Here is a 23,431-nt window from a genome sequence, read left to right as displayed (position 1 = left end):
ATCACACATGTACACTCACCTGTGCCCTGTATCCCTCAGACATATCACACACGTACACTCACCTGTGCCCTGTATCCCTCAGACATGTCACACACGTACACTTACCTGTACCCTGTATCCCTCAGGCACACCACACATGTACACTCACCTGTACCCTGTATCCCTCAGACACATCACACACGTACACTCACCTGTGCCCTGTATCCCTCAGGCACATCACACACGTACACTCACCTGTGCCCTGTATCCCTCAGACACATCACACACGTACACTCACCTGTGTCCTGTATCCCTCAGACACATCACACATGTACACTCACCTGTGCCCTGTATCCCTCAGACACATCACACACATGTACACTCACCTGTGTCCTGCATCCCTCAGACACATCACACACTTACACTCACCTGTACCCTGTATCCCTCAGACACACGTCACACTAGTACACTCACCTGTACTTATATTGTCACATATTTCCTGCTTTGCAGCTTCTGGCATATTTGCTAGCCCCTGATCTTCTGTTTGTTCTGTGTTACATAAAATGTTAGCATCTTTTCATCTGAAAAAAATATCAGTAATAGAAATAAATAAATGATTCTTTACATGGTATCTTTGCAAAAGTTAGTTTAAAACAAAATGTGAAAAACAGTGTAATTTCAGTTAAACCTGAGCCTACATCAGTAGCAGTCACATCTGGAAGAAACAACCCATGAAATGACATCAGCACAACAGTAAATACAACCTGTGTCATACTGTAAAGGGAGTTAGCTGGGAATCAGTTACTTTACTTGCTACAAATGCAGCCTCACTGTAACCAATCAGAATTCCCATATGAGACGTATTACAGGGTTCTGTGAGATTTTGAAAATAAAAAGCATTTTCCATTGGTTATTAAAACCTCACTATAGCCCATTGAATTATCTTAACTTGTATTGACTGGGTGAGAGAGTACCACAGTGATATGATAGAGACATCAGATATATAAAGGGATTTATTTTGTTCAAGACAAAAGTATTTTCTATTTATTTAATAAAAGAGTAAAAATAATAGAAATAATGCAAGTTATCAAGTTTAACCTTTTCACCACTGAGCCCTTTTATACCCTTGTGCTGACACCGTTTTGAGTCTTTTGCATTCATTGTATTTATAATTCAGCCCTACATTAGTTATATCACAATCACCACAAATAACAGGTGAGTTTTAATCTGTGTTTTATTGAGGGGGAATAGAGACTCTAAAAGTGAGACACGTCACACATATACATACTCACCTGTGCTATTCTAGTATTCTAACAGCCCCTGAAAACAGACACACAACACAATCTCCCTCAAACACACAGTAAAATCCTTATACAAACAAATACAATATTAGAGAGGGGATCGTGGATTTTCTTACTAAGGGTCAGATTACAAGTGGAGCACAGTTTAACGCTCCTGCTTGTTAACTGCGCTAGAAGTTAACTTTTTGCGCGGGTTGGGCTCATATTATGGGTTGGGCTCATATTATAAGTTGAAAGTAAACCGTTTTTGCTTGCGCGCTAACCCGAAGAACATCAAAAGCTGAAATCAGGATATTGTGTGTGCGATAACCTATTCCTCCATAGAAGTCAATAGAGCAAAAAAAAAAGTGGGGGACAAACCCGATCCCATATTCTCAAGTGCACTAACCTGACATGAAATGATGAATATTTCACATTATTTTAATGTTGTGTCTTGCTGGCAGAGTACAATGTCCCTTTAACATTTTCCATGTAAAAATAAATATTACAAAGCTGTTTCTCTGCTGGTCTTTCACATGTATTATAGAAGGTTTAAGTACAATGCCCATTTAAGTCACAATATACAGACAGGACATACAGATGAGCAGATCATATAATGCTGTGGGGTTTATTTTATGCTCCTACAAAGTGCTACTGATGTATCTGCAGCTGATCAGATGACAACAGTAATGATTATACTCAGATATAAATGACAGCAGCTGTATAGGGCTTGGGTGTCATGTGATCAGGATAAATAAACACTAGGCAGTGAGTATCAGGCTATATTGTACTGTGACACTCAGTGTGTGATTGTGGTGACACCCTGACTGGTGATATAAGGTACAGCACTTACAGACAATAAGCTATAAAACCAGGCAATACCTTGTTAACAGAAGACACGTCACACACGTGCACTTACCTTCATTGTCACACACGTGCACTTACCTTCACTGTCACACACGTGCACTTACCTGCATTGTCACTGTCACACACGTGCACTTACCTGCATTGTCACTGTCACACATTTCCTGCATTGGAGCTGCCAGCTGACGCGTTACACTCAGATCTTCTGTTTTAACATCTACATCAGTATTAATGTCATCTGTCAGAACATTTATTGCAGACAATATTTCATGGTTTAGGATTTTATTTCACCACAAAGGCAACTAATGTTTAACACAGTAATGGGTACTTAATTGCCATACACTTAAAGGGACAGTGTACATGAAAATTGTTATTGTTTTAAAAGACAATGCCTTTATTACCCATTCTACGGTTTTACATAACAAACACTGTTATATTAATACACTTTTTACCTCTGTGATCCTCTTGTATCTAAGCCTATGCAGATGGCCCCCGTATCTCAGTTTATTTCACAATCTTGCATTTCAACCAATTAGTGTTGTTCCTGCATAATTATCATCATTCTACACGGGAGTGAGCACAATGTTATCTATAGTACTCACATGAACTAGCACTGTATGGCTGTAAAAAGCTAATAAAAGGCATCAAGATAAGAGGTGGCCTGCAGGGGCTTAGAAACAGGTAAATTAAGGTTATAAAGTATATTAATATAACAATGGTATCTATATGACACACATGAACTAGCACTGTATGGCTGTAAAAGGCTAATAAAAGGCACTGAGATAAGAGATGGCCTGCAGGGGCTTAGAAACAGGTAAACTGAGGTTATAAAGAATATTAACATGAAGCAGAGGGTGAGAGAGGGCATGTGTGTGTGTGCCATTCACATGAAGCAGAGGGTGAGAGAGGGCATGCGTGTGTACCATTCACATGAAGCAGAGGGTGAGAGAGGGCATGCGTGTGTACCATTCACATGAAGCAGAGGGTGAGAGAGGGCATGTGTGTGTACCATTCACATGAAGCAGAGGGTGAGAGAGGGCATGCGTGTGTACCATTCACATGAAGCAGAGTGTGAGAGAGGGCATGCGTGTGTACTATTCACATGAAGCAGAGGGTGAGACAGGGCATGCGTGTGTACTATTCACATGAAGCAGAGGGTGAGACAGGGCATGCGTGTGTACCATTCACATGAAGCAGAGGGTGTTAGAGGGCATGCGTGTGTACCATTCACATGAAGCAGAGGGTGAGAGAGGGCATGCGTGTGTACCATTCACATGAAGCAGAGGGTGAGAGAGGGCATGCGTGTGTACCATTCACATGAAGTAGAGGGTGAGAGAGGGCATGCGTGTGTACCATTCACATAAAGCAGAGGGTGAGAGAGGGCATGCGTGTGTACCATTCACATGAAGCAGAGGGTGAGAGAGGGCATGCGTGTGTACCATTCACATGAAGCAGAGGGTGAGAGAGGGCATGCGTGTGTACCATTCACATGAAGCAGAGGGTGAGAGAGGGCATGCGTATGTACCATTCACATGAAGCAGAGGGTGAGAGAGGGCATGCGTATGTACCATTCACATGAAGCAGAGGGTGAGAGAGGGCATGGGTGTGTACCATTCACATGAAGCAGAGGGTGAGAGAGGGCATGCGTGTGTACCATTCACATGACGCAGAGGGTGTGAGAGGGCATGCGTGTGTACCATTCACATGACGCAGAGGGTGTGAGAGGGCATGCGTGTGTACCATTCACATGACGCAGAGGGTGTGAGAGGGCATGTGTGTGTACCATTCACATGAAGCAGAGGGTGTGAGAAGGCATGCGTGTGTACCATTCACATGAAGCAGAGGGTGTGAGAAGGCATGCGTGTGTACCATTCACATGAAGCAGAGGGTGAGAGAGGGCATGTGTGTGTACCATTCACATGAAGCAGAGGGTGTTAGAAGGCATGTGTGTGTACCATTCACATGATGCAGAGGGTAAGAGAGGGCATGCGTGTATACCATTCACATGAAGCAGAGGGTGAGAGAGGGCATGTGTGTGTACCATTCACATGAAGCAGAGGGTGAGAGAGGGCATGCGTGTGTACCAATCACATGAAGCAGAGGGTGAGAGAGGGCATGTGTGTGTACCATTCACATGAAGCAGAGGGTGAGAGAGGGCATGTGTGTGTACCATTCACATGAAGCAGAGGGTGTTAGAAGGCATGTGTGTGTACCATTCACATGATGCAGAGGGTGAGAGAGGGCATGCGTGTGTACCATTCACATGAAGCAGAGGGTGAGAGAGGGTATGTGTGTGTACCATTCACATGACGCAGAGGGTGTGAGAGGGCATGCATGTGTGTATCATTCACATGAAGCAGAGGGTGAGAGGGCATGCGTGTGTACCATTCACATGAAGCAGAGGGTGAGAGAGGGCATGCGTGTGTACCATTCACATGAAGCAGAGGGTGAGAGAGGGCATGCATGTGTGTATCATTCACATGAAGCAGAGGGTGAGAGGGCATGTGTGTGTACCATTCACATGACGCAGAGGGTGTGAGAGGGCATGCGTGTGTACCATTCACATGAAGTAGAGGGTGAGAGAGGGCATGCGTGTGTACCATTCACATGAAGTAGAGGGTGAGAGAGGGCATGTGTGTATACCATTCACATGAAGTAGAGGGTGAGAGAGGGCATGCGTGTGTATCATTCACATGAAGTAGAGGGTGTGAGAGGGCATGCGTGTGTATCATTCACATGAAGTAGAGGGTGAGAGAGGGCATGCGTGTGTACCATTCACATGAAGCAGAGGGTGAGAGAGGGCATGCATGTGTGTATCATTCACATGAAGCAGAGGGTGAGAGGGCATGTGTGTGTACCATTCACATGACGCAGAGGGTGTGAGAGGGCATGCGTGTGTACCATTCACATGAAGTAGAGGGTGAGAGAGGGCATGCGTGTGTACCATTCACATGAAGTAGAGGGTGAGAGAGGGCATGCGTGTATACCATTCACATGAAGTAGAGGGTGAGAGAGGGCATGCGTGTATACCATTCACATGAAGTAGAGGGTGAGAGAGGGCATGCGTGTGTACCATTCACATGACGCAGAGGGTGTGAGAGGGCATGCGTGTGTACCATTCACATGAAGTAGAGGGTGTGAGAGGGCGTGCGTGTGTATCATTCACATGAAGCAGAGGGTGAGAGAGGGCATGGGTGTGTACCATTCACATGAAGCAGAGGGTGTGAGAGGGCATGCGTGAGTACCATTCACATGAAGCAGAGGGTGAGAGAGGGCATGCGTGTGTACCTTTCACATGAAGCAGAGGGTGAGAGACGGCATGCGTGAGTGCCATTCACATGAAGAAGAGGGTGTGAGAGGGCATGCGTGTGTACCATTCACATGAAGCAGAGGGTGTGAGAGGGCATGCGTGTACCATTCACATGAAGCAGAGGGTGAGAGAGGGCATGCGTGTGTACCATTCACATGAAGCAGAGGGTGTGAGAGGGCATGCGTGAGTACCATTCACATGAAGAAGAGGGTGTGAGAGGGCATGCGTGAGTACCATTCACATGAAGAAGAGGGTGTGAGAGGGCATGCGTGTGTACCATTCACATGAAGCAGAGGGTGAGTGAAGGCACGTGTGTGGTATTCACATGAAGCAGAGGGTGAGAGAGAAGAAAAGACAAGGTAGGGTGTGAACCAAATAGATTTTATTATTACAATCTGTCTGTACTGAGGCTCATCATTAACATAGGAGGAAAACATTTTAGAATCTGAGTTTTCTAACTGTGAAGCTTATACCATAGATCACTCACTTGCAGAGACATCTGATGGCTGAATATTCTGTACAAGTTCTCTATGTGTTCCTGTGTCTAGATTTTCATCACTGTGACCTGTTAGTTCTAATAAAGAATAAAATAAGTTTTTTGGTTAAATGGATTAAAGGGACCGTCTAGTCAAAATTAAACTTTAATGATTCATATAGGCCATTCAATGTTAAACAACTTTCTAATTGACTTATTAAATTTGCTTTGTTCCCTTGGTGGTATTTTTGAAAAGTTAAACCTAGCTAGGCTCAAACTGATTTCTAAACCGTTGAAAACCGCCTCTTAGCTCAGAGCATTTTGAAAGTTTTTCACAGTTAGACAGTACTAGTTCACTCCCGTGAAGTTATTTAGGAGTCTGCACTGATTGGCTGAACTGCATGTCTGTCAAAAGCACTGAGATAAGGGGGCAGTCTGCAGAGGCTTAGATACAATGTAATCACAGAGGTAAAACAAATATTAATATAACTGTGTTGGTTATGCAAAACTGGGGAATGGGTAATAAAGGGATTATCTATCTTTTTAAACAATAACAATTCTGGTGTAGACTGTCCCTTTAAAGTGCAGTTATCTCACACAAACTGATTATACAGTAATATTACACAACACATCAGTATTTGAAAACATTACTAGTAGCTTCTGCCATAGATCTGTTACCTGCAGAGACGTCTGATGGGGTCTCCACTCGTTGAATATTCTGTACAAGTTCTCTATGTGCTCCGGTGTCTAGATTTTCATCACTGTGACCTGTTAGTTCTAACAGAGAATAAAATTAGTTTATTTTATTAAATGGATATGAAAGAATTTTTACTGCATCTAATATATATATATATATATATATATATATATATATACACAGAGAGAAGTGCACTCACAGGAACGAACAACTGGCTCAATACCATTGTTAGCCTGTTCTATGGCGATTTACCACCTGGGTGCAGCTTTTTGTGTACCATTCACATGAAGCAAGTTCTTCTCTGTGAAAAGCATTACTGGGCTAAAAGAAGCTGCACCCAGGTGGTAAATCGCCATAGAACAGGCTAACAATACTATTGAGCCAGTTGTTCGTTCCTGTGAGTGTGCTTCTCTCTGTATGTATATATATATATATATATATATATATATATATATATATATATATATGTCTGGAAGAGTTGGTAAACTACACAGCGCTGACCCCTAACTTGTATAGATGAACTGGTGATTAGGAATAAAAATAATAATAATAATAATATGGCACCCCAACAGAGTATTATTTTGCACGGTGGTGCACACTTATAGCTCTATAAAATGCAATTCACACAAAACATAATCTGTACTCCAAGTATTAAGGAAACGGGTATACAATGTAGCATACAGTGAATGTGCACTAAGAGTGCTGCGGTTTTTAAGAAGACAATCTAGTTGTACTAATGATATAGTATAAACTCTAGATATGTATAGTACCTATAACAATAGCTAACACAAAATTTCATGTAGCGTATAGAAAAAGTAATGGTGTATAGAAACTAATACTACAAATCTTGTCTGCGGACAAAATGTAGCAACACCCAATTGTATTGATTACCGATCGAAATGTTTACGGTGAATAGTCCGTGTATAGACAAAATGGTATTTAAATATATAAGTACGGTTTTCTATTCTATTTATTTGTATTCTTTAAATTTCATGGTGTATTCATTCAGATATTCTTATTCAGCTATCTTCTTTCTTCAGCAACTTTCTGCCTGTGTGACCATGCCCGTCTGCAGCACCTATTCACAAGAGTATTGCAAGTTGCTGAAGAAAGAAAATAGCTAAATAAGAATATCTGAAAGAATACACCACGAAATTTAAAGAAAACAAATAAATACTATTAGCGCGGCCTGAAGATCTGTGAAGATGTGTTGGGATTAGCGTAGCTCACCAGCGTGCTATAGTCACACTATGTGCAGTTCTTTCTCGTCCCTTCTATAAAAACATACAGGAGAGAGGAGGAGAGAAATAACGACCGCTGTTTTCTATTCTATTTATTTGTTTTCTTTAAATTTCATGGTGTATTCATTCAGATATTCTTATTCAGCTATCTTCTTTCTTCAGCAACTTTCTGCCTGTGTGACCATGCCCGTCTGCAGCACCTATTCACAATAGTATTGCAAGTTGCTGAAGAAAGAAGATAGCTAAATAAGAATATCTGAAAGAATACTATAGTCACGCTATGTGCAGTTCTTTCTCGTCCCTTCTATAAAAACATACAGGAGAGAGGAGGAGAGAAATAACGACCGCTGGATACAGACGGGCAGAGGGAACAGAGCTCCTGTGGATAACGAACAAGAGGACCTGCACCTGCCTGGGGGAGACGCTTCAAGCCTCAACTGCATCACATCACCCACTCCTTACCTCATACGATTGAGGGTCTGGAATGTAAGTAGACTGTGAGACAGTAATTGGATATGGAACGTTAAGTCTCCCTGCTGCAATTATACACACGGAAAATTCTTCAAACTGTTTATTTTTAATACGGACATATACCTCCACTACCTAATATTTCTACTATCATTATTTTTTTTTTTAGAAAACCGCACTTATATATTTAAATACCATTTTGTCTCTACACGGACTATTCACCTTAAACATTTCGATCGGTAATCGAAATTATTATTTTTATTTCTAATCATCACTCTTCCATACATACCTTTATCCTGTGTGTAGATTCTAGAGGGTAATTCCTGTACACTTTTTAGGCTAACTCCAGCAGCTCCACCCTTTATATACAGAGCAACTATTTAGCGCCTCCAGTCTAGTTTATACTTCCAGTATTTACTACACTTCCCAAACCCTTTCTTTATAATATATATATATATATATATTCAAATGTAATCAATTAAGAACAAAAACAAAGCATCTGTTACTTTTTACGTTAAAAATATTTACATATATAAATATATAATTGCTTTAACATAAATCCTGCTTTACCCTTTAACTGTGTTTTTATTATTTTTGTTGGGTATAAAACTAGTTTATAATCAGACAGCTCATTAGATCACACATGACGGATTCACTGTAGATTTGCTCTGTGTCAGTCACGTCAGTAGTGCATGTGCATTTCCTCAGTGAGATATTTATTACTACACAGCGTTACCTGAGCTCTCATTTCCTGGGATCTCCATATTCCTTAGTGCTTGGCGAGTCTCCATCATGATGTCCTTGTAAAGCTCCTTGTGTCCCTCTATATACTCCCACTCCTCCATAGAGAAATACACAGCAACATCATCACACTTTATAGGCACCTGAAACACACACAACTCATTCAGCACTGACACAGGGACTGGTTCTGCCACACACTTTTACTGACAGAGCCAGGATAAAGTTACTGAGAACATGCAGAGACACAGGCAAAAGGCAGGAAATACACACAGGGTCAGATGGGTCAGTAAAGTGAGTCACTGTGCCCTGATGCTGGTATCTTGTCACATTCCCCAGCAATACTCACCTCTCCGCTCAGCTGTTGAACGCTGCTGTGGGAGGGCCTCTTCTTCACAATGGTGTATTCCTATAATACGTATGAGATAAATCATCAGACTCCATTTGCCTGGACTAACAAGTTCTTGTTTACTTCCCTTGATCGTCACAAAACATAAATAAATAAAATATAGTGGATAATTTTGTGTGACCTCTATGGATAAAAGCTGCTAAAGACTGAGGATATGAGCTCGGGAATATAGACATCGCTGGAACATTTGAGAGGGTGTGATGGGGGGGGGGGGGGGGAGTTGAGCGTTTGATTGATAGGAGGTTCCATCGGTGCTGGGGTCCCTTGGGTATTAAGCCTTTTTTGTAGTTGGGGTCGTGCAGAGGGGCCTTTAAGTTCTGTAGGGAGTTTTAGCAATAGAGGTCATGTAGTAGGACTTTGTATGCTTGGGATTTTTCTTTATGGTGGGAGGGGTCTTGGGTGTTAGGATTAGTATTTTTTTTGCAGCAGATGTGCAGGGGGCCCTGGGTACTGGGGGAGGATTTGTGTTGGAGGGTTGTGCAGGTGAGTGAGCTTAAAGGGGGCAGTCTACTTGATTTTTTAAAATCATTTAAAAAGATAGATAACGCCTTTACTACACATTCCCAAGATGTGCGTAACCAATAATGTTATACAGATATACCTCACTTCACAGCGCTTCACTTTACAGTGCTTCGCTAATACAGCGCTTTGTGGAGCTGGATTTCAACCTCCAAGGATTTTGAAACAGTGCTGTAATCTTCGTGAGATTGCAAGAAAAGTGACTGGCACCATTTTGTTATGCGCAGTTCATTCTGTTTACAGAATCACAGTGCGATCCGAATCTCAGTGTTATAGTCTGGCAAATGTTGCTACAGTAATTGTCATTATTTTACAGGTACAGTATTTATTGAATACTGTGCTAGTGTTAAACTAAATATAGCACTATATAGCCTAATATATGTTAGTTCAAACAGGTTTTCAAGTTTTTAAACACACTGGCAAGTGAAAATAAAGCTAAAACTGCCTTGTTTCACTTTAAGGTGGTTTTCACTTTACAGCGGGGCTCCAGTCCCTAACCCGCTGTATGAACGGGGTATACCTGTATTTATATATTTTATAACCACTAAACCTCTAAATATCTGCCTGTTTCTAAGCCCCTGCAGGTCACTTATCTCAGTGCTTTTTATTAGTTTTACACAGCAAAAAAGTCTATGGCCTAGATTTAGAGTTTGGCGGTAGCCGTGAAAACCAGCGTTAGAGGCTCCTAACGCTGGTTTTAGGCTACCGCCGGTATTTGGAGTCAGTCAGGAAAGGGTCTAACGCTCACTTTCCAGCCGCAACTTTTCCATACCGCAGATCCCCTTACGTCATTTGCGTATCCTATCTTTTCAATGGGATCTTTCTAACTCCGGTATTTAGAGTCGTGTCTGAAGTGAGCGTTAGAATTCTAACGACAAAACTCCAGCCGCAGAAAAAAGTCAGTAGTTAAGAGCTTTCTGGGCTAACGCCGGTTCATAAAGCTCTTAACTACTGTGCTTTAAAGTACACTAACACCCATAAACTACCTATGTACCCCTAAACCGAGGTCCCCCCACATCGCCGCCACTCGATTAAATTTTTTTAACCCCTAATCTGCCGACCGCCACCTACGTTATACTTATGTACCCCTAATCTGCTGCCCCTAACACCGCAGACCCCTATATTATATTTATTAACCCCTAATCTGCCGCCCCCGCTATCGCTGACCCCTGCATATTATTATTAACCCCTAATCTGCCGTCCGCACGCCGCCGCCAGCTACATTATAGCTATGTACCCCTAATCTGCTGCCCCTAACACCGCCGACCCCTATATTATATTTATTAACCCCTAATCTGCCCCCCTCAACGTCGCCTCCACCTGCCTACACTTATTAACCCCTAATCTGCCGAGCGGACCGCACCGCTACTATAATAAAGTTATTAACCCCTAATCCGCCTCACTCCCGCCTCAATAACCCTATAATAAATAGTATTAACCCCTAATCTGCCCTCCCTAACATCGCCGACACCTAACTTCAAGTATTAACCCCTAATCTGCCGATCGGAGCTCACCGCTACTCTAATAAATGTATTAACCCCTAAAGCTAATTTTAACCCTAACCCTAACACCCCCCTAAGTTAAATATAATTTTATTCTAACAAAATAAATTATCTCTTATTAAATAAATTATTCCTATTTAAATCTAAATACTTACCTGCAAAATAAACCCTAATATAGCTACAACATAAATTATAATTATATTATAGCTATTTTAGGATTAATATTTATTTTACAGGCAACTTTGTATTTATTTTAACCAGGTACAATAGCTATTAAATAGTTAAGAACTATTTAATAGCTAAAATAGTTAAAATAATTACAAAATTACCTGTAAAATAAATCCTAACCTAAGTTACAATTAAACCTAACACTACACTATCAATAAATTAATTAAATACAATTCCTACAAATAAATACAATGAAATAAACTAACTAAAGTACAAAAAAATAAAAAATAACTAAGTTACAAAAAATAAAAAAATATTTACAAACATCAGAAAAATATTACAACAATTTTAAACTAATTACACCTACTCTAAGCCCCCTAATAAAATAACAAAGCCCCCCAAAATAAAAAAATGCCCTACCCTATTCTAAATTACTAAAGTTCAAAGCTCTTTTACCTTACCAGCCCTGAACAGGGCCCTTTGCGGGGCATGCCCCAAAGAATTCAGCTCTTTTGCCTGTAAAAAAACACATACAATACCCCCCCCCCCCAACATTACAACCCACCACCCACATACCCCTAATATAACCCAAACCCCCCTTAAATAAACCTAACACTAAGCCCCTGAAGATCTTCCTACCTTATCTTCACCATACCAGGTTCACCGATCGATCCAGAAGAGCTCCTCCAATGTCTTGATCCAAGCCCAAGCGGGGGGCTGAAGATGTCCATGATCCGGCTGAAGTCTTCATCCAAGCGGGAGCTGAAGAGGTCCATGATCCGGCTGAAGTCTTCTATCAACGGCATCTTCAATCTTCTTTCTTCCGGATCCATGTTCATCTTGCAGACCTCCGACGCGGAACATCCTGCTGGCCCGACGGACTACCGACGAATGAAGGCTCCTTTAAGGGATGTCATCCAAGATGGCGTCCCTCGAATTCCGATTGGCTGATAGGATTCTATCAGCCAATCGGAATTAAGGTAGGAAAAATCTGATTGGCTGATGGAATCAGCCAATCAGAATCAAGTTCAATCCGATTGGCCGATCCGATCAGCCAATCAGATTGAGCTCGCATTCTATTGTACCTGGTTAAAATAAATACAAAGTTACCTGTAAAATAAATATAAATCCTAAAATAGCTATAATATAATTATAATTTATATTGTAACTATATTAGGGTTTATTTTACAGGTAAGTATTTAGCTTTAAATAGGAATAATTTATTTAATAAGAGTTAATTTATTTTGTTAGATTTAAATTATATTTAATTTAGGGGGGTGTTAGGGTTAAAGTTAGACTTAGCTTTAGGGGTTAATACATTTATTAGAGTAGCGGTGAGCTCCTGTCGGTAGATTAGGGGTTAATACTTGAAGTTAGGTGTCGGCAATGTTAGGGAGGGCAGATTAGGGGTTAATATTATTTATTATAGGGTTATTGAGGCGGGAGTGAGGCGGATTAGGGGTTAATACATTTATTATAGTAGCGCTCAGGTCCGGTCGGTAGATTAGGGGTTAATAAGTGTAGTTAGGTGGAGGCGACGTTGGGGGCGGCAGATTAGGGGTTAATAAATATAATATAGGGGTCGGCGATGTTAGAGCAGCAGATTAGGGGTACATAGGGATAATGTAGGTGGCGGGGGCGGCAGATTAGGGGTTAATAAGTGTAAGGTTAGGGGTGTTTAGACTTGGGGTACATGTTAGAGTGTTAGGTGCAGACGTAGGAAGTGTTTCCCCATAGGAAACAATGGGGCTGCGTTAGGAGCTGAACGCGGCTTTTTTGCAGGTGTTAGGTATTTTTTCAGCTCAAACAGCCCCATTGTTTTCTATGGGGGAATCGTGCACGAGCACGTTTTTGAAGCTGGCCGCGTCCGTAAGCAACTCTGGTATCGAGAGTTGCAGTGGCGGTAAATATGCCTGTACGCTCCCTTTTTGGAGCCTAACGCAGCCATTCTGTGAACTCTCAATACCAGAGGTATTTAAAAGGTGCGGCCAGAAAAAAGCCAGCGTTAGCTACGCGGATCGTTACCGACAAAACTCTAAATCTAGGCGTATGTGTGCCATATAGATAATATTGTTCTCACTTCTGTGGAGTAATGCAGGAACCAGCACTAGCTGGTGAAAATGCAAGTTTGTGAAAAGCACTGAGATAAGGGACAGTCTGCAGAGGCTTAGATACAGGTAATCATAATGCAAAAAGTATATTAGTATAACAGTGATGGTTATGCAAAACTGGTGAATGTGTAATAAAGAGAATAAATATCTTTTTAAACAATAACAATTTTCAAGTAGACTGAAACTCAAGTCAAAATAAACCTTTAAGATTAACATAGAGCATGCAGTTTTAAAGGGACACTGAAACCAAATGTTTTATTTTGTGATTCAAATAGAGCATGAAATTTTAACCCCTTAAGGACAAGGCCATTTTTCAATTTCTTTCCCTTAAGGACCAGGGCTATTTTTATATTTCTGCGGTGTTTGTGTTTAGCTGTAATTTTCCTCTTACTCATTTGCTTTACCCACACATATTATATATAGTTTTTCACGCCATTAAATGGACTTTCTAAAGATACCATTATTTTCATCATATCTTCTAATATACTATAATTTTTTTTTTATAAAATATGAGGTAAAAATGGAAAAAAACACACTTTTTCTAACTTTGACCCCCAAAATCTGTTACACAGCTACAACCACCAAAAAACACCCATGCTAAATAGTTTCTAAATTTTGTCCTGAGCTTAGAAATACCCAATGTTTACATGTTCTATGCTTTTTTTGCAAGTTATAGGGCAATAAGTACAAGTAGCACTTTGCTATTTCCAAACCACTTTTTTTAAATATTAGTGCTAGTTACATTGGGACACTGATATCTTTCAGGAATCCCTGAATATCCCTTGACTTGTATACATTTTTTTTTAGAAGACATCCCAAAGTATTGATCTAGGCCCATTTTGGTATATTTCATGCCACCATTTCACCGCCAAATGAGATCAAATAAAAAAAATTGTTCACTTTTTCACAAATTTTTTCACAAACTTTAGGTTTCTCACTGAAATTATTTGCAAACAACTTGTGCAATTATGGAATAAATTGTTGTAAACGCTTCTCTGGGATCCCCTTTGTTCAGAAATAGCAGACATATATGGCTTTGGCGTTGCTTTTTGGTAATTAGAAGGCCACTAAATGCGACTGCCACCACACGTGTATTATGCCCAGCAGTGAAGGGGTTAATTAGGGAGCATGTAGGGAGCTTCTAGGGTTAATTTTAGCCTTAGTGTAGAGTAGTAGACAACCCCAAGTATTGATCTAGGCCTATTTTGGTATATTTCATGCCACCATTTCACCGCCAAATGCGATCAAATGAAAAAAAAAAATGTTAAATTTTTCACAATTTTAGGTTTCTCACTGAAATTATTTACAAACAGCTTGTGCAATTATGGCACAAATGGTTGTTAAAGCTTCTCTGGGATCCCTTTTGTTTAGAAATAGCATACATATATGGCTTTGGCATTGCTTTTTGGTAATTAGAAGACTGCTAAATACCGCTGCGCATCACACGTGTATTATGTCTAGCAGCGAAGGGGTTAATTAGGTAGCTTGTAGGGAGTTTCAGGGTTAATTTTAGCTTTAATGTAGACATCCGCCTCCCACCTGACACATCACACCCCCTGATCCCTCCCAAACAGCTCTTTTCCCTCCCCCACCCCACAATTGTCCCCACCATCTTAAATACTGGCAGAAAGTCTGCCAGTACTAAAATAAAAGGTATTTTAGGATCCCCCCTTAGACCCCAACCTCCCTGATCCCCCTTAAACAGCTCTCTAACCCTCACCCTCTACCATATTGGTAGCCATCTTGGGTACTGGTAGCTGTCTGCCAGTACCCAGTTTACTAAAAAAAATGTGTTTTTTTATTTTATTCATTTTTTTCTGTAGTGTAGCTTCTCCCCCAAGACCAACCCCCCACCCCCTCCCAGATCCCTTAAAGTGAATGTAAAATATATGCTTTCTAATGAACATTATTACTTCTCAATATACTTGCAATGTAAACCGCAATATTTATTTTAGAAAATAAGCATCTTGTGATATTATAATTTATTTTATAACTTATCTACGTCTTGAACGCCAACTCCTCCCATCCTTGACTTCCGGTATTGCTTATAGAGCAGTCCCTCCTGCTCTCTTACGTAGGCTTGAAGCACGCTCCCGATCAGACAACAATTTGCGCATGCGTTTTGAAACAGCTGTTAATATGAGCAAAAAAATGTATTAAACCCTAAACCGCCGCCCCCAGACCCCGCCGCCACCTGATAAAGTTATTAACCCCTAAACCGCCGCTCCCGGACCCTGCCGCCATCTACCTTACCTCCCCCGCCGCCATCTACCTTACCTCCCCCGCCGCCATCTACCTTAGCTACCCCGCCGCCATCTACCATACCTACCCCGCCGCCATCTACCATACCTACCCCGCCGCCATCTACCTTACCTACCCCGCCGCCATCTACCTTAGCTACCCCGTCGCCATCTACCTTAGCTACCCCGTCGCCATCTACCTTACCTACCCCGTCGCCATCTACCTTACCTACCCCGCCGCCATCTACCTTACCTCCCCTGCCGCCATCTACCTTAGCTACCCCGTCGCCATCTACCTTAGCTACCCCGTCGCCATCTACCTTACCTACCCCGTCGCCATCTACCTTACCTACCCCGCCGCCATCTACCTTACCTCCCCTGCCGCCATCTACCTTAGCTACCCCGCCGCCATCTACCTTACCTACCCCGCTGCCATCTACCTTACCTAACGCGCCGCCATCTACCTTACCTACCCCGCCGCCATCTACCTTAGCTACCCTGCCGCCATCTACCTTAGCTACCCCGCCGCCATCTACCTTAGCTACCCCGCCGCCATCTACCTTACCTCCCCCGCCGCCATCTACCTTACCTCCCCCGCCGCCATCTACCTTACCTCCCCCGCCGCCATCTACCTTACCTCCCCCGCCGCCATCTACCTTACTTACCCCGCCGCCATCTACCTTACCTACCCCCTAAAGCGAGCTCCTACCCCGCCGCCATCTATTTTAAAAATATTAACCCTTAATTTAATCCCCCTACACCGCCGCCACCTATATTAAATACATTAACCCCTAATCTAATCCCCCTACACCGCCGCCAGCTATATTAACTATATTAACCCTAATTATATTAGGGTTAATATAGTTATTATATTATATATATTAACCCTAATTATATTAGGGTTAATATAGTTAATATTGTTATTATATTATATATATATATATATATATTAAGTATAATAACGCTATCTAACTCTAACATCCCTAACTAAATTCTTATTAAAATAAATCTAATTAATATTAATATTATTAATTAAAATATTCCTATTTAAATCTAAATACTTACCTATAAAAAAAAACCCTAAGATAGCTACAATGTAATTAATAATTACATTGTAGCGATTTTAGGGTTTATATTTATTTTACAGGCAACTTTGTATTTATTTTAACTAGGTACAATAGCTATTAAATAGTTATTTACTATTTAATAACTACCTAGTTAAAATAATTACCAATTTACTAAATTACAAAAAAAAAAACCCACTAAATTACAAAAAATAAAAAAAATATTACAAGATTTTAAAGCTAATTACACCTATTCTAAGCCCCCTAATAAAATAATAAAGCCCCCCAAAATAAAAAAATTTCCCTGCCTTATTCTAAATTAAAAAAGTTCAAAGCTCTTTTACCTTACCAGCCCTTAAAAGGGCCTTTTGCGGGGCATGCCCCCCAAAAAACTGCTCTTTTGCCTGTAAAGAATAACACAATACCACCCCCCAACATTACAACCCACCACCCACATACCCCTATTCTAAACCCACCCAAACCCCCCTTAAATAAACCTAACACTACCCCCCTGAAGATCTCCCTACCTTGTATTCACCCAGCCAGGCAGAACTCTTCATCCGATCCGGGCGATGTCTTCAATCAAGCGGCAGAGAAGTCTTCTTCCACCGGGGATGTCTTCAAGCAAGCGGCAGAGAGTCTTCTTCCATCCGGGCAATGTCTTCAATCAAGCGGCAGAGAGTCTTCTTCCATCCGGCGATGTCTTCAAGCAAAGCGGCATCTTCAATCTTCTTTCTTCGCTCCTCCCCCGCAGCCAATCGGAATTCGACGGACGCCATCTTGGATGACGTCATTTAAAGGTACCTCATTCCTCGTTCAGTCTTTGTGCCGGATGGATGCTCTGCGGCGGAGGAGCGAAGAAAGAAGATTGAAGCTGCCGCTTTGCTTGAAGACATCGCCGGATGGAAGAAAACTCTCTGCCGCTTGCTTGAAGACATCGCCGGTGGAAGAAGACTTCTCTGCCGCTTGATTGAAGACATCGCCCGGATCGGATGAAGAGTTCTGCCCGGCTGGGTGAATACAAGGTAGGGAGATCTTCAGGTGGGTAGTTTTAGGTTTATTTAAGGGGGGTTTGGGTGGGTATAGAATAGGGGTATGTGGGTGGTGGGTTGTAATGTTGGGGGGTGGTATTGTGTTTTTCTTTACAGGCAAAAGAGCAGTTTTTTGGGGGGCATGCCCCGCAAAAGGCCCTTTTAAGGGCTGGTAAGGTAAAAGAGCTTTGAACTTTTTAAATTTAGAATAGGGCAGGGAATTTTTTTTATTTTGGGGGGCTTTATTATTTTATTAGGGGGCTTAGAATAGGTGTAATTAGCTTAAAAATCTTGTAATATTTTTTTTTATTTTTTGTAATTTAGTGGGGTTTTTTTTTGTAATTTAGTTTATTTTATTGTATTTTAGTTTAGATATTTGTAGTTTATTTAATTTATTGATAGTGTAGGTGTATTTGTAACTTAGGTTAGTTTATTTTACAGGTAAATTGGTAATTATTTTAACTAGGTAGCTATTAAATAGTAAATAACTATTTAATAGCTATTGTACCTAGTTAAAATAAATACAAAGTTGCCTGTAAAATAAATATAAACCCTAAAATCGCTACAATGTAATTATTAATTACATTGTGGCTATTTTAGGGTTTATTTTATAGGTAAGTATTTAGATTTAAATAGGAATATTATAATTAATAATATTAATTAGATTTATTTTAATTAGAATTTAGTTAGGGATGTTAGAGTTAGATAGGGTTATTATACTTTATATATATATATATATATATATATATATATATATAATATAATAACAATATTAACTATATTAACCCTAATATAATTAGGGTTAATATAGTTAATATATATAATATAATAACTATATTAACTATATTAACCCTAATATAATTAGGGTTAATATAGCTGGCGGCGGTGTAGGGGGATTAGATTAGGGGTTAATGTGTTTAATATAGGTGGCGGCGGTGTAGGGGGATTAAATTAGGGTTTAATATTTTTAAAACAGATGGCGGCGGGGTAGGAGCTCACTTTAGGGGGTAGGTAAGGTAGATGGCGGCGGTGTAAAGGGCTCACTTTAGGGGGTAGGTAAGGTAGATGGCGGCGGGGTAGGTAAGGTAGATGGCGGCGGGGTAGGTAAGGTAGATGGCGGCGGGGTAGGTAAGGTAGATGGCGACGGTGTAAGGGGCTCACTTTAGTGGGTAGGTAAGGTAGATGGCGGCGGGGTAGGTAAGGTAGATGGCGGCGGGGTAGGTAAGGTAGATGGCGGCGGGGTAGGTAAGGTAGATGGCGGCGGGGTAGCTAAGGTAGATGGCGGCGGGGTAGCTAAGGTAGATGGCGGCGGGGTAGCTAAGGTAGATGGCGGCGGGGTAGCTAAGGTAGATGGCGGCGGGGTAGCTAAGGTAGATGGCGGCGGGGGAGGTAAGGTAGATGGCGGCGGGGTAGCTAAGGTAGATGGCGGCGGGGGAGGTAAGGTAGATGGCGGCGGGGGAGGTAAGGTAGATGGCGGCGGGGGAGGTAAGGTAGATGGAGGCGGGGGAGGTAAGGTAGATGTTGGCGGGGTAGGGGCTCACAATAGCGGGTAGTTTAATGTAGCTGCCGGCGGTGTAAGGGGCTCACATTAGGGGGTAGATAATGTAGCTGGCGGCGGTGTAAGGGGCTCACTTTAGGGGGTAGGTAAGGTAGATGGCGGCGGGGTAGGGGCTCACAATAGCGGGTAGTTTAATGTAGCTGGCGGCGGTGTAAGGGGCTCACATTAGGGGGTAGATAATGTAGCTGGCGGCGGTGTAAGGGGCTCACATTAGGGGGTAGATAATGTAGATGGCGGCGGGGTAGGAGCTCACATTAGGGGGTTATACTTTTATTGTAGGTGGCGGCGGGGTCCGGGAGCGGCGGTTTAGGGGTTAAACACTTTATTAGGGATTGCGGCGGGGGATCGCGGTTGACAGGTACATAGACATTGCGCATGCGTTAGGTGTTAGGAATTGTTGCATGCGCTACACGTGAATGAGCATGGATTGTCAATGACGATTTGTTAGGGAGCGCATGCGCAGTTTGATCGCGTTACGTGTGCAAAAAGGGGCTGGACGCCACGGGGTATGAGCTATAATTCGTTAAAGGCAATGTCAATCAAATTAGATACGAGGGACAAGATGGCGGGCAGAGGAAGAAAGTAAGCGAAGTAGGGTTATAAATCCTTCGATTATGGTTTTAGTCTTAAATTATAAAAAAATGATTACTTAAACTAACGTTTATTTTCGGTAATTAACAAGATGAGGAAGAGGGGTGAAGGTGACTTGACATTCACTTTAAATGCTTTTTTTTTTAAAATAAATTTTACCCCACTTTTATTAAAAACATTTTCTGTAGTGTAGCCGTTCCCACCCGCTTCCACCCCGTGCACGCGCCCACCCCCCGTGCACGCGAGCGCCTCCGTGTGCGTGCCCTGCTATCTCGCCCATGATCCCTGCACTGCAGCTCCCATTCACCAACGATACCGGCTATCGATGTCCGGTGCAGAGAGGGCCACAGAGTGGCTCTCTCTGCATCGGATGGCCAAGGGGTGTTATTGCAGGATGCCTCGATATTGAGGCATCACTGCAATAACCGGAAAGTGGCTGGAAGCGATCAGGATCACTTCCAGCCGCTTTAAACCCCTAATGTCGTACAGGGTACGTCGCTGGTCTTTAAAGACCAGTTTGTGTGCGACATACCCTGTACGACATGCGTCCTTAAGGGGTTAAGCAACTTTCTAATTTACTCCTATTATCAAATTTTCTTCATTCTCTTGGTATCTTTATTTGAAATGCAAGAATATAAGTTTAGATGCCCGCCCATTTTTGGTGAACAATCTGGGTTGTTCTTGCTGATTGGTGGATAAATTCATCCACCAATAAAGAAGTGCTGTTCAGAGGCCTGAACAAAAAAAAAGCTTAGATGCTTTCTTTTTCAAATAAAGATACAATAAAAATGAAGAAAAGTTGATAATAGGATTAAATTAGAAAGTTGCTTAAAATTGAATGCTCTAACTGAATCACAAAAGAAAAAAAAATTTGGGTTCAGTGTCCCTTTAAGACCCTTTCCAATTTATTTCCATAATCAAATTTTGCACAATCTTTTTATATACACTTTCTGGGAAACAAGATCCTACTGAGCATGTGCACAAGTTCACAGGGTATACATATACTAGTCTCTGATTGGCTGATGTCTGTCACATGATACAGGGGCCGTCAAAATGGAAGAAAAAACTAAATTTGTCAGAAAAAAAAATCTACTGTTTATTTGAAATTCAGAGTAGGGGTAATTGCTTTGTCTTTTTATTATGCACTTATTAATTATGCAATTCTACTGCATTGAGTGATCCTTTAAGTTAGTGATAGTGAAATGGTCTGGTTAAGCTGAAGTTAGGGTTTGTCAGGTGGTCTGGGTAAGCTGAAGTTAGGGTTTGTGAGATGGTCTGGGTGAGCTGAAGTTAGGGTTAGTGAGATGGTCTGGGTGAGATGAAGTTAGGGTTAATAAAATGGTCTGGGTAAGCTGAAGTTAGGGTTAGTGAAATGGTCTGGGTGAGCTGAAGTTAGGGTTAGTGAGATGGTCTGGGTGAGATGAAGTTAGGGTTAGTGAGATGGTCTGGGTGAGATGAAGTTAGGGTTAGTGAAATGGTCTGGGTGAGCTGAAGTTAGGGTTAGTGAAATGGTCTGGGTGAGATAAAGTTAGGGTTAGTGAAATGGTCTGGGTGAGCTGAAGTTAGGGTTAGTGAGATGGCCTGGGTGAGATGAAGTTAGGGTTAGTGAGATGCTCTGGGTGAGATGAAGTTAGGGTTAGTGAGATGGTCTTGGTGAGATGGTCTGGATGAGCTTAAAGGGACAGTTTACTCAAAAATGTTTTCCCCTTTAATTTGTTCCCAATGATCCACTTAACCTGCTGGAGTGTATTAAATTGTTTACAAGTAGCTCCTTTACCCCTATATTGGCATTTGAAATAGCTGATTTAGCCTGTGGTATCCCCACCTATTCTGAAAGTTTGTGGCCGCAGGTCCAAGCTATAGATAAGCTTTTTGGGATATAGCAGAGATAAGGTAATACAATGTTGATTTTTCCATTGTTCTCTCCAAGTACTGGTGATTGTTTTATGGACAGATATAAGATAAAGAAACATGTATATGTACACAATGTGATACAGTAATGAGATCTGATTATACCTACAAGCTCAACCCATTTTATTAGGTTGTGGCTTCAAAACACAAAATCAGAGCTTTAATATACACAAAAAACCTTAAAAAGCTAATTTTCATACATTTTTTACTCTGCAGTTGGTAAAAAAAGCAATTGTAAACACATTAAGGGAAAAACTATTTTTCAGTATACTGTCCCTTTAAGTTGGAGTTAGTGAGATGGTCTCAATGGGGTGAAGTTAGGGTTAGCGAGATGGTCTGGGTGAGATGAAGCTAGGGTTAGTGAGATGGTCTTGGTGAGATGAAGTTAGGGTTAGTGAGATGGTCTTGGTGAGATGGTCTGGATGAGCTGAAGTTGGAGTTGAGATGGTCTCAATAGGGGTGAAGTTAGGGTTAGTGAGATGAGGTTAGGGCTAGTGAGATGGTCTGGTAGAGATTAATTTAGGGTTAGTGAGATGGTCTGGGTGAGATGAAGTTAGGGTTAGTGAGATGGTCTGGTAGAGATGAATTTAGGGTTAGTGAGATAGTCTGGGTGAGCTGAAGTTAGGGTTAGTGAGATGGTCTGGTAGAGATGAATTTAGGGTTAGTGAGATAGTCTGGGTGAGCTGAAGTTAGGATTAATATCATAGGTCTGATGTATCAGAAGCAGCACAGTAAATAGGACCAGTGTCACATGACATTATTCAGAAGCTCATACCTCTCCGGTCAGCAGGCAGATGATGCCCAGGGCCTGACTCAGGAACTGCTCTGCCATCTGCTTCCTGTATTTCTTCATCCTGTTTTTTCTCAGTGACTGAGTCAGATGCTATAAATGTGACATCTGCAAGAAGAAAGAAAGACAGCAGCGTGAGAGATCAGAAATAATCAGAGCTATTCCTGTATTTTTATAATGGTAAAGAGATGATTATGTGATATTAAACATGTTTATTTCACTTATACACAATCTAATACTACATATGTGACCAGCTGCATGTTCAGCAGATAACATATAAAGTAATAAAATGTGACAATCTCTATATAGCAGGTTTGTCAAACGTTATGGGGCGACACATTTATTTAATATTAGTATCATGAGAAGGTGACTGTATACAGGAATATGCAGAGTTATCTGATGAATCAGGAAACAAATGTAAAATACTAAGTGCCTCAGCTCCCTGGTTACCAGTCATTCTGTAATTTATGGGATTATCCCAAACT

At 41.4% G+C, this 23,431-nt stretch overlaps 1 protein-coding gene across 3 annotated transcripts in view; it reads right to left on the bottom strand.

The window, feature by feature from the left end:
- LOC128657075 (gastrula zinc finger protein XlCGF26.1-like) overlaps positions 1 to 23,431 on the bottom strand; it is a 51,840-nt gene that overhangs the window by 23,155 nt on the left and 5,254 nt on the right. The window contains exons 2-8 of one of the 3 annotated variants that reach the window (XM_053711308.1): positions 22,932 to 23,054; positions 9,402 to 9,461; positions 9,051 to 9,198; positions 6,587 to 6,685; positions 5,921 to 6,007; positions 2,263 to 2,361; positions 454 to 560 (exon numbers count right to left, since the gene is read on the bottom strand). In XM_053711308.1, the coding sequence (XP_053567283.1) occupies positions 505 to 560; positions 2,263 to 2,361; positions 5,921 to 6,007; positions 6,587 to 6,685; positions 9,051 to 9,198; positions 9,402 to 9,461; positions 22,932 to 23,009 (627 nt within the window). In that variant the 5' untranslated portion in view covers positions 23,010 to 23,054 and the 3' untranslated portion in view covers positions 454 to 504. Of the gene's footprint in view, positions 1 to 453; positions 561 to 2,262; positions 2,362 to 5,920; positions 6,008 to 6,586; positions 6,686 to 9,050; positions 9,199 to 9,401; positions 9,462 to 22,931; positions 23,055 to 23,431 lie in introns of those variants that run through there. The other 2 variants (XM_053711309.1, XM_053711307.1) reach the window with 2 other exon arrangements.

This window comes from Bombina bombina, chromosome 4, assembly GCF_027579735.1.
Source record: "Bombina bombina isolate aBomBom1 chromosome 4, aBomBom1.pri, whole genome shotgun sequence".
Lineage (NCBI taxonomy): Eukaryota > Metazoa > Chordata > Amphibia > Anura > Bombinatoridae > Bombina > Bombina bombina.
This window is presented reverse-complemented; position numbering and strand designations above follow the sequence as displayed.